The sequence below is a fragment of the Schistocerca serialis genome, chromosome 1 (assembly GCF_023864345.2).
Source record: "Schistocerca serialis cubense isolate TAMUIC-IGC-003099 chromosome 1, iqSchSeri2.2, whole genome shotgun sequence".
Lineage (NCBI taxonomy): Eukaryota > Metazoa > Arthropoda > Insecta > Orthoptera > Acrididae > Schistocerca > Schistocerca serialis.
The window spans coordinates 823889544-823901972 of NC_064638.1; the positions used below are offsets into that span (position 1 = coordinate 823889544).

Here is a 12429-nt window from a genome sequence, read left to right on the forward strand (position 1 = left end):
AAGCTTTTTGTCGTGCAGTCATCAAGGATATATGATTGAGCCTTCGACTCCGAAAACCTATATCGATGATGTTTCGTTAAATGATTCGCACGCTGACACTTGCTGATGGCCCAGAACTGAAATCTGCTGCAATCTCCGGAAGGATTGCATTTCTGTCATGTTGAACGATTCTCTTCAGTCTTCGTTGGTCCAGTTCTTGCAAGATCTTTTTCCGGCCAGAGATTTGATGTTTTACCGGATTCCTGATATTCACGGTACACTCGTGAAATGGTTGTCCGGAAAAATCGCCACTTCATCGCTACCTCGGAGATGCTGTGTCTCATCGCTCGTGCGCCTACTATATCACCACGTTCAAATTCATATAAATCTTGACAACCTACCATTGCAGCAGCAGTAACCGATCTAAAAACTGCGCCAGGCACTTGTTGCCTTGTATGGGTGTTGCCGACCGCAGCGCCGTTTTCTGCCTGTTTACATACCTCTGTACCTGAATACGCATGTCTATACCAGTTTCTTTGGCACTTCAGTGTGTAACTTATACGTAACCAACAAATAAAATTTCTTAATTTGCGCCGGCCGAAGTGGCCGTGCGGTTAAAGGCGCTGCAGTCTGGAACCGCAAGACCGCAACGGTCGCAGGTTCGAATCCTGCCTCGGGCATGGATGTTTGTGATGTCCTTAGGTTAGTTAGGTTTAACTAGTTCTAAGTTCTAGGGGACTAATGACCTCAGCAGTTGAGTCCCATAGTGCTCAGAGCCATTTGAACCATTTTTTTCTTAATTTGCAATTTCATTGGCCGGAAGTGTATATTAGGAGAGAATTTGCAACTCCGATGAAGTCGGTCTGTTCTCTATGTATTGCAAACATAGCTAGTTACCAGTACTCTAGGAGAAGCGGTGTTCGTAAAAATGAAGCTTTACGGTTATGTCTCGCCGACGTCACCGCCATTAGAGACCGTCAGCGAGTGGCTGTGAGCGAACACAGTAATGTCTTGATATAAACCCGGGTGGAACGCTGGTAGCTTACCTGCAGTGTGAGAAAGAGAGAAAAGGAAAGAATGAAAACGTCTGGAGGAGGGGGGATGTCTTTAGTCTTATCGTGGCGGCGTCCAGTTAAAAGGCTCTGTAAAGCTAGCTGGAGCTTTAGTGCGGCGCAATGGACCGGCGGTGTGCGCGCGCGGTCAAGCGCAGCCCGGCGGCGCAGCTGCTGCCCTTGACGGTGGCGCTTCTGCTGGCGACGGCTCCTGCCGCCGCGGACCCCGGAGACAAGAGCCAGGCCAGTAAGTAGCGGGCGGCGGCAGAGGCGGGGAGCCGCGCTATAGCGGGGAGCACGCGAGAAGGCGGCAGCGCGCCGCGCTCTGCACTTGGACAGACACACACTTTGCGGCGACGCCACTGCGTTCTCTCCACGCGCCTCACGCCAGTGATATGTACATTCCGCTTGTAACCTGATCACGCTTACCTGTTAGCCGAACAGACAAGCCACCGCGCGTCATCAGCAGAACGGGTAGGCTGCTTTCCTCCCATCGATGATAACCTCTGTAAGATCCAAACAGGCTAAGGGAATCTTGGTTCAAATGGCTCTGTGCACTATGGGACTGAGGTCATCAGTCCCCTAGAACTTAGAACTATTAAACCTAACTAATCTAAGGACATCACACACATCCATGCAGGATTCGAACCTGCAATCGTAGCTCTCACGCGATTCCAAACTGAAGCGCCTAGAACAGCTCGGCCACAACGGCCGGCCAAGGGAATTTTGCTTGGCTACCCGTCTTTCACGATGCTGCAGTAGCTAGCAGTTTAGTCTGCACGCTATGAGTAGGATTCGGACGTTTATGAACCGATAGCTTAGGCCCAATATAATATATAAATTCATTTTGTGTCATTGTAACCCAGGAAACTATGAATTTTACTTGTCCTTTTTTTCCTCTTCAGCGAATTTTGGACTTATTTATTTGCTTCGATACGAACTGTTTTCTCTGCAGCTTGACCCTTTTTCGACTAGTACTGCCTATTCTCAGTTCGAACACAACTTCAGGTCACCTTTGACACATGTTTTCTACAGTAGCCGGAACCACCTGTAAAAGTCGAGGTCCTTTGCACTTAATAACCTGAAGATATCTATTACGCTGTAGCGCCAACTAAACTAAAGCTTTGGAAGCCTAGTTTCGTTAACCTTAGTATGTTTCAGCCAAATATGAATCCAGTAATACTTTTGCCAGAATGTGTATTCCAGATTTGCTGATTTCATTTTAAATGGCCAAAAACTGCATTCTAAATTCCCAAAATACCTTTTAGCAAACACGAAGTTCATTCTTCATATTATGTTAGTCTAAAAAGTACACGTCTGAAGCCGCGCGGGATTGCCGCGTGGTGTACGGCGCCTTGCCTAGGTTCGCGCGACTTCCCCCCGTCGGAGGTTCAGGGCCTCCCTCTGACATGTGTGTGTGTGTGTGTGTGTGTGTGTGTGTGTGTGTGTGTGTGTGTGTGTTGTTCTTAACGTAAATTAGTTTAAGTAGTGTGTAAGTCTAGGGACCGATGACATCAGCAGTTTGGTCTCTTAGGAATACACACACATATGAACATTTTGAACATGTCTGAAAGAAGAACCTTTTCTTCGATATTGAACTTTCTTTGCATTACGTTGCATGCTACCAGAATGTAGAGTCTAATATACACTGAGCCATATATTTTTCCTATTTCAATCAATGTTTGCCATAAATTTAGAAAGCCTATATACAGGGTGGTCCAATGATCGTGACCGGTCCAAATATCTCACGAAATAAGTCTCAAACGAAAAAACTACAAAGAACGAAACTTGCCTAGCTTGAAGAGGGAAACCAGATGGCCCACTAGATGGCGCTGCCATAGGTCAAACGGATATCAACTGCGTTTTTTTTAAATAGTTACCCCCATTTTTTACATATTCGTGTAGTACGTGAAGAAATATGAATGTTTTAGTTGGACCACTATTAATAGTCACAAACGTATGCCTCACAATTTTAGACGAACAGTTGGTAAAAGGTAGGTTTTTTAAATTAAAATACAGAACGTAGATACTTTTGAACATTTTATTTCGATTGTTCCAATGTGATACATGTACCTTTGAGAACTTATCATTTCTGAGAACGCATGCTGTTACAGCGTGATTACCTGTAAATATCACATTAATGCAACAATAGCTCAAAATGATGTCCGTCAACCTCAATGCATTTGGCAATACGTTTAACGACATTCCTCTCAACAGCGAGTAGTTCGCCTTCGGTAATGTTCGCACATGCATCGACAATGCGTTGACGCATGTTGTCGGGCGTTGTCGGTGGATCACGATAGCAAATATCCTTCAACTCTCTCCCCAGAAAGAAATCTGGGTACGTCAGATCGGTGAACGTGCGGGCCATGGTATAGTGCTTCGACGACCAATCCACCTGTCATCAAATATACTATTCAATACCGCTTCAACCGCACGCGAGCTGTGTGCCGGACATCCATCATGTTGGAAGTACATCGCCATTCTGTCATGCAGTGAAACATCTTGTTGTAACGTCGCTAGAACATTACGTAGGAAATCAGCATACATTGCACCATTTAGATTGCCATCGATAAAATGGGAGCCAATTATCCTTCCTCCCATAATGCCGCACCATACATCAACCCGCCAAGGTCGCTGATGTTCCACTTGTCACAGGCATCGTGCATTTTATGCCGGTTTACGTCACCGCTGTTGGTGAATGACGTTTCGTCTCTAAATAGAACGCGTGCAAAAAAATCTGTCATCGTCCCGTAATTTCTCTTGTGCCCAATGACAGAACTGTACACGACGTTCAAAGTCGCCGCCATGCAATTCCTGGTGCATGGAAATATGGTACGGGTGCAATCGATATTGATGTAGCATTCTCAACACCGACGTTTTTGTGATTCCCGATTCTCGCGCAGTTGGTCTGCTACTGATGTGCGGGTTAGCTGCGACAGCAGCTAAAACACCTACTTGGCCACCATCATTTGTTGCAGGTCGTGATTAACGTTTCACGTGTGGCTGAACACTTCCTGTTTCCTTAAATAACGTAACTATCCCGCGGACGGTCCGGACACTTGGATGATGTCGTCCAGGTTACCGAGCACCTTACATAGCACACGCCCGTTGGGCATTTTGATCACAATAGCCATACATCAACACGATGTCGACCTTTTCCGCAATTGGTAAACGTTCCATTTTAACACGGGTAATGTATCACGAAGCAAATACCGTCCACACTGGCGGAATTTTACGTGATACCATGTAATATACGTTTGTGACTATTACAGCGCCATCTATCACAAAGAGAAAAAGGTGGTCCAACTAAAACATTCATATTTCTTTACGTACTACACGAATATGTAATAAAAATGGGGATTTCCTTTAAAAAAAAAAACGCAGTTGACATCCGATTGACCTATGGCAGCGCCATCTAGCGGGCCAACCATAGCGCCATTTGGTTTCCCCCTTCAAGCTAGACGAGTTTCGTTCTTTGTAGTTTTTTTCGGTTGATGCTTATTTCGTGAAATATTTGGCTCGGTCACTATCAGTGGACCACCCTCTGTATACATTCCGCTTTTAACCTGCCCACGCTTACCTGTTAGCCGTGCAGACAAGCTACCGCACGTTAACAGCAGAACGGGTAGGCTGCTTTTCTCCCATCGATGCTAAGCTCTGTAAGAGCCAAATAGGCTAAGGGAATCTTGCTTGGCTATCCGTCTTTCAAGGTGATACGATGGGTAGCAGTTTAGTCTGCACGCTATGAGTAGGATTCGGACGTTTTTGAACAGAGAGATTAGGCCCAATACACTATATATATACACTTTGTGTCATTGTAACCCAGGAAACTGTGAATTTTAGTTGTCTTTTCTTTCCTTTCGGACTTATTTATTTGCTTCGATATGAACTGTTTTCTCTGCAGCTTGATCCTTTTTCGACTAGTACTGCCTATTCTCAGTTCGAACCATCTTCAGGCCACCTCCAACACATGTTTTCTACAGTAAGCGGAACCATCTCCAAAAGTCGAGATCCTTTGCACTTAATAACCTGAAAATATCTATTACTCTGTAACGGAAACAAAACTAAAGCTTTGGAAGCCTAGTTTCATTAACCTTAGTATGTTTCAGCCTAATATGAATCCAGTTACATTAATTTTAATTTTTGCCAGAATGTGTACTGCAGATTTGCTAATTTCATTCTAAACAGCCAAAAACTGCATTCTAAATTCCCAAAATGCCTTTTAGCAAACACGAAGTTCATTCTTCATATTATGATAATCTAAAAACTACATGTCTGAAGCCGCTCGGGGTAGCCGCGTGGTCTAAGACGCCTTGCCAAGGCTCGCGCGACTTCCCCCCGTCGTGTGTGTGTGTGTGTGTGTGTGTGTGTGTGTGTGTGTGAGAGAGAGAGAGAGAGAGAGAGAGAGAGAGAGAGAGAGAGAGAGAGAGAGAGATCTTCTTCGCATAAGTTAGTTTAAGTAGTGCGAGTAGTGTATAAGTCTAGGGACCGATGACATCGGCAGTTTGGTCCCTTAGGAATTCACACACATTTGAACATTTTGAACATATCTGAAAGAAGAAATTTTTCTTCAATATTAAACTTTCTTTGCACTACGTTTCATGCTACCAGAGTGTAGAGTCTACTATACACCGAGCCAAATATTTTTCCTATTTCAATCAAATTTTGCCATAAATTTAGAAAGCCTATACAATTTCACGTAGGAGAAGGTGTAATTAGATGAATGACGAACACTAACCTCACTTAACGAAGGTTTATTCAGCACTTGCACATGCAAGAGCGTGGAGCGAACTGTCTCCGGCAAGAACACATACGGTATATACACAGCTACAGAACAGTCCAGTACAATGATTCTTGCCATTTGTGAATACTTCTAGAATGTACTTACCCAATATAGAAATTAAAATTTCACAGCTCAGGTGAGGTTTTTTTTAACGCTCTATCCATGTTTTTTTTTTTTTTTTTTTTTTTAACATGAATAAAGTAAATGACAATTATAGTCACGGGCGGGAGTGAAAATGAAGATATCATCTGCATCACAATCCCTGCAGCACGCGGTGTCCCATCATAAATCTGGCAGAAAGTCATATAATCTTGACCATTTTTGCCATTGTGGGCGGCATGTATTTCTCCTGCGTCGACCATTCGAAGGACCATTATCTGAGGCGGTTTCGGTGTTTACCATCGTTGTGTGTGTGTGTGTGTGTGTGTGTGTGTGTGTGTGTGTGTGTGTTTTGTTTTTCTTTTCACGTTAACATAATCCAGTCATAACTGGCGCCAACAGGTAGGGGCCAGTTTTCTTCTCAGTGTGCTATAGGCCAATATAACTAAACCGCGCAGTACTGTCTCTAGTCGTTCTGCTGCAGGAGTCTTCTCAGTTCAAATGGTTCAAAATGGCTCTGAGCACTATGGGACTTAACATCTGTGGTCATCAGTCCCCTAGAACTTAGAACTACTTAAACCTAACTAACCTAAGGCCATCACACACATCCATGCCCGAGGCAGGATTCGAACCTGCGACCGTAGCGGTCACGCGGTTCGAGACTGAAGCGCCTTTAACCGCACGGCCACACCGGCCGGCCTCTTCTCAGTTCTGGGACACCCCAGCTGTCGGGCGGATTGTCAAAAACTCTTTCTAAAAATTGGAAAAGTAAGTCCTGTATTACGTATGACTCCGTATGAGCTCGTGTTGTTCTTGTAAATACATCCAATAATCCATCACGGACTTAATATCGTACGAATACAAATATTTCGTCACGACTCCAGCGATCCAGCTGACCGCATACGTCTTTTTTTTTGGGGGGGGGGGGAAGGTCTTGTCCGATATAAGAAGGACATCCTATGTGATTTCTGCGTATTTAGTGCGCCGAAGGAAGGCCAGTATTCGACGCGTCAGCATCCAGACGTCCCTCGCTGCGCCACACACTAAACCATGTTCTTCCGTTGCTAACAGTCCACAGTTTGTGCAAAGAGGAGAATCGACCATATGAATTGTATGTAACCGACTCCTGGTCACAAGTTTACGGTTTATAAGAATATACCACATCGATCTCGCTGCTTTTGACAGTAATGGAGTATGCACTGCACGTCAAATGTGGTTCCACGTTCTCGACGGGTACTTGAATCCCATTATGTTGCGGCCATGGTGGTCCATCAAGCACCTATAGATCTCCCGAGTCGTGGGTATTCCCGTCGAAGGTACTTTCAGACGAACATAACTGTAATCAACAAGAAATGAGGCAATGTGTGCAAGAGAAGGCGAAATATTGCCCACCGCAATAGGGGGTTCGTACGAAGGCAGAACAAGTACTTCTATCAGAGCTGACGTTATGGTATGCTTTCGTTGTTGCCAATTTTGTTTCATCGCTTGCATGTAAAGCGCCAGAGCTTTGTTTCGCACGTTTGTGAGGTTGAGGCCACCGTTCTGGAACTGTAGCGTTAACGTGTCATATTTGATCTTAAATAACATCCCAGTACTAACATAGTAACCAAAGGCAGCCATGGGGCGGTCTGCAATACCCTTCGGTATTGGTAGGATCTGCGCTGAACGGGGCAGTCGAGACGCTATGTGAACGTTAGTGTATGCCACACGTTGGATCATGTCGAAGGTTCTCAGTGAGTTGTTGCGTATCGTCAGACGAACATTCTGCAGAAGCCGTCGAGAACTCGCCGCCGCTGACCGCCGTAGTGAACGGGTAAATGTGATCCCCAGACATCTCAGCGATTCCACCGTCTGAAACGGTCCCGGTACGTCTTCCAGGCCCCGTCCAATGTGCACAATTTTGGATTTCGTCATGTTAACGACACTGCCTGCCGCCGTCCCGTAAGAGTCTAGATGTTCAACAGCCTGACGCACTTCACGTCCTGATCTGACAAGAAGGATCAGGTCGTCCGCATACACGCGACAAACGAAAGAGTTCTCATTAAGCGCTTTCTCAGTAAGTGAACGCCTCATAACACACATCAGCGGCTCAAGCGCTATCGCAAACAGCATCATGGAGAGTGGGCACCCTTGTCGGACTGAGCTGTTAATAGGAATCGAGCCCGCTACCCGACCGTTTACAATCACCTTCGATGTAGCTCCTCGTATTAGCCTCATAACGTTGGAGATGAAAACAGGTGGAATCGCCATTCGGCTCATGACTGACGCCAAGAAGTCATGGTTTATCCTGTCGAACGCACGATCGAAGTCCACAGATATCATCGCTGCTCGCATTTTACACGTTTCCGCAAGGGCGATAACGTCACGGTATTCACTTAACGCCGAGGAGATGTTGCTTCGCACCCCTAGGCAAGCCTGATCAGGGGATATTGTCCTGGATATCGCCAGCTTGAGGCGCTATTAGTCGTGCAAAGATTTTATAGTCGGTGTTTAGCATAGTGAGAGGCCGATATTGATTAACACTGCGACTCCCCACCATCTTCGGGATGGGAAGAAGAAAGCCCGTTACAAAATCCGACGGTAGGCGCATGTCCGGACGCATCGCCTCATTGTACATCGACATCAACTGTGTCCTCATCATGTCCACGAATTCTCGATAAAACTCTAGCGTAATCCCATCTGGCCCTGGTGATTTATGGGCCGCTCCTTTTGTGAGTGCCACCTTTATATCGTCTTCTGTGAGTGGCTCCATAAGCGCTGCCTTATCCGTCTCCGTCAGTATCGTTTGCAGATGTTGCAGTATCTCTTCCCCCACCCGACGGTCCGTCGGTGTACCGGCATAGAGGTAGCGGAAATGCTTTAAAAATTCATTTGCAATGTCCTGTTGTGTTGTCAGTTGACGGCCATCTAAACCGTGGAGCACTGTTACCAATGCCCGGCGGTAACGTTTATGTTCCCGCGACACATGGTGCATCTAGGTACGTTCCCCAGTGATGGTGTCAAGACATCTTGCCCGTATTGGGATGCCACCCAGTCGTCGTCGCGTGATCGATAGGATTTGTGCCCCGACACGATGAACTTCCGCATGATGTTCTGCAGATGGCACCTGGAAGGACAGCTCACGAAGCATGGTGTAATAATAATCAGGAGTGTCTCTTTGCCATCTCGTCTTATCCCGACCATACTGTATTAGAGCTCTTGTTATTGCCGGCTTAGTACACTCGAGCCACCATTGAGGCACGGAGGTATATGTTGGTAGACGGCGTTGACATGTGGCCCATACCTCCTCGACTCTCTGACGACATTCGGGGTCCGCCAAAAGTGACGAATTGAGCTTCCATGTCCCGCGGCTTCTCCACACACTTTGCCTATGGAGTAATATGGTACAAATGTAAGCCATATGATCAGTAAATGCCGCAGGCCATCGTTCCGCGTCGACCACCTGATCCTGTAGGCCAACCGAAGCATATATTCGATCGAGTGTGTTCGCCGAGTGACTGGTAAAAAAAGTATATCCTTCATGGTTCCTATGAATCATGTCGCAGGTGTCGCTTAACTCCAAATCCCGGCATAGCACATCCAATTCCCGACAGGTATTGCAATGTGGAGTCTGGTCCTTTTGGGCTAAAACACAATTGAAGTCACCACCTATAATGAAATGATCGAATCTGCCGGTAAATAAGGGCACAATCTCTTCCGAATAATATCCCGCACACGCCCGTCTGTTGTCTGTGCCGGAAGGGGTATAAATATTGAGAATGCGAATTCCATTAACAGTTATCGCCAGTCCTCGTGCCGAAGGTAGATAAGCCAGGTCGCGAACCGGAATCCCGTCCCGGACCAATATCGCCGTTCCACTATCGTTGTTCGAATGCGGCAAGGTGTAGGAGATGTAGCCATGTACTTCCTGGAACTCAGGAATGTAAATTTCCTGCACCATCAGTATATCCACATCCGATGCGTATATCATGTCCCTAAACAACTGCTGTTTCACGGGCGATCTAATGGTATTTACATTCACTGTCCCTATTCTGTATGCCTGGGGTCGAGTAGCTGTCATCTCCACATGATGTTAAAATGACAAATGTTTACCGTATCGATAGTCCCTTTGCACTTTCGCAGAGGATCGCCCGACGAACGTGTCCCTGCGGCATTAGGTTTCTTGAGATGCGGACGGATGCAAGTCCCCACCAATAGAATGGTCCGCATCTGTGATTTCGTCGTCCTGCTCATACCAGCTGATATTATTGGGGTGCTCCAAATTTTCCTTTGTGGCATTGATGTGTGACATCTGTTGTTCTTTCGCAGCTTTAGACTCCACCGCAGAAGGGGTAGCAGGCCCCTGAGCGGATGCGTCGTCTGAACGACATGACATCTTTTCACTGTCCGAATTCATATGGTCTGCGACATCCGAAGCTTGTGGTTACAAGTCAGACAGGTCCATAGTGTTAGACTCATCCGGGCCCCCGAGAAGAGAAGGGAGCGTCTCCGCAGAGTTTAGTCGGCGCTTCTTGCGGCGCTTTGGCGAGCGTTGTTTGCGGGCCCTAACCTCGGCCTCTGGTGTTGACGAATCTTGCATCTCCTGCGTTCTCGCCGCCGCCACAACGCCCTGGGGCCGTTCCACTTCTGCTTCCATGCCTATTGTGCTGCTGTCATCCTCTTTTTGCACCACCTGTAGCGTCTGAGATTGGAGGTTGGTCGGAGCCATTCCTTCTTCAGTGGGGTCCGAAGGCGCCTCAATCAACTGCGGCGTCGGTTCGATGGTGCGCTCCGACCTCGGCGTCACCTCCCCTCGAAGCGCCGTCACGTAAGTCATCGGCAGTGACGTTGGTGTTGTCAGATTCTGGAAGTCTCCACTGGGGAGTTGCACGAGTCTCCTCTGCATACACGCAGATCGAAGATGTCCTTCACCTCCACACCCGGGGTTGTCCATCATAGATGACAATAGCTCTACAGCCGCCGATGTTTTTGTATGATGGCACATGTTTCGTAAGGGCAATTCGCACCTGTCGGACACCATTGAGCACTGGATAAGTGCTAATACTTGCCCAACGTTCGGCCGTATGACTAATAACTCTGCCATATGGCTGGAGTGATTCAGTGACCAATGATTCGGGTACCTCGAAAGACAGCTCGAACACTCGAATCGTACGCACGCCCAGCCCCGAATGAGCGACTAAAACTTCGCCAATATGACCATCGGAGTGTCGGAACTGGAATCCTCGTTTGGCGGCTTCGATGATCCTATCGAATGCTGCGTCGTCAATCATCTTTACGTAAAGAGTGCTGCTCACGATTGATAAATGAATTCCAACAATCTCCGTGTAATTAAGATGCACTTCGTCCCTCAAGAAACGTTCGATTTCGAAAGCCATCGGTCTTGCATACTCGTTACAGAACGTGAACTGTATCGTGGTTTTTCGGAAATTGTGTGCCATTGCGTTCGATTCAAACAGTAACACGCGCGAGTGATGACGGTGTAAACACTGCTTCTTCCGCGAACGTCCGCAGCCGGGACGCAAACAAGTTCGAGCTACTCCGCGGCTAAAGGCGGACTCTTTTTTGAACTCACAACCCTCCATGCGACAGTTTAGTATCATAACCACTACACTACGTCGACTGTGCTACTCAATTTCTTCTGCGACATTGTTCCCTCCATTCTCGGTGTTACGTTATCCGAGTCCGGAAACGAGTCATCCGTCCTGCATACTCCGACTCCCGATGACGGATGTTCGCCCTGGCGGTGATCCTCTTATAACTTACCTTGCTGCTACGTTCTTCGTCACCTTTCCTCTTGTTGCATATCGCTGGAGCTTCGAATTTATACTGGATTGCAGCAACCTTATAGGGCTTCATTCAAAGGACGTGGATCGTATATCTAATCTTTCGTCGTCTTGTGTCGGGGTCGAAATCTTCAACTTCATAAGTAACATCATACAACTGTCTTACAACCTTATAAGTTCCAAAGTAGCACCTGAGGAGCTTCTCAGAGACACCAACCTTTCGAACAGGAGTGAAGATCCAGACGAGATCACCAGGCTAGTAGACAACAGGGCGATGGCTCGCGAAATACTTTCGGCGATCGTTTTCTTGAGCCTGCAGCGTGCGGAGTCGAGCTAACTGCCTAGCTTCCTCAGCTCTGGATAACACCTGGCCGATGTAGTCGTCGCCCACGTCAAAAGCATGTAACGGAAACACAGTGTCCATCGTCGTCGTCGTCTCACGACCATGCACCAGGGAAAATGGCGTAAATCCTGTGGTGTCTTGTTTGGCAGTGTTGTAGGCAAACGTCACGAAAGGTAGCACATCATCCCAGTTGCTCTGCTCAACATTGACGAACAACATTGTCGGCCGAGGTCTTATTAAGGCCTTCAGTAAGCCCGTTAGTTTGTGGATGGTAGGCAGTCGTCATTTGATGAGTAATGTTGCACCGACGGTTTATCTCTGTCACAAGATTCGATTGAAAAACTTTCCCTCGATCCGTAATTAACGACCTTGAGGCACCGTGTTTTA

At 46.9% G+C, this 12429-nt stretch overlaps 1 protein-coding gene across 1 annotated transcript in view; it reads left to right on the plus strand.

Moving 5' to 3' along the window:
* The first annotated feature begins 1154 nt into the window (after positions 1–1154).
* The window catches only part of LOC126436618 (serine protease snake-like), a 228251-nt gene continuing 216976 nt past the window's right edge, over positions 1155–12429 (plus strand). Inside the window, exon 1 of the mRNA XM_050090471.1 lies at positions 1155–1278. Within this exon, the coding sequence (XP_049946428.1) occupies positions 1155–1278 (124 nt within the window). The remainder of the gene's footprint in view (positions 1279–12429) is intronic.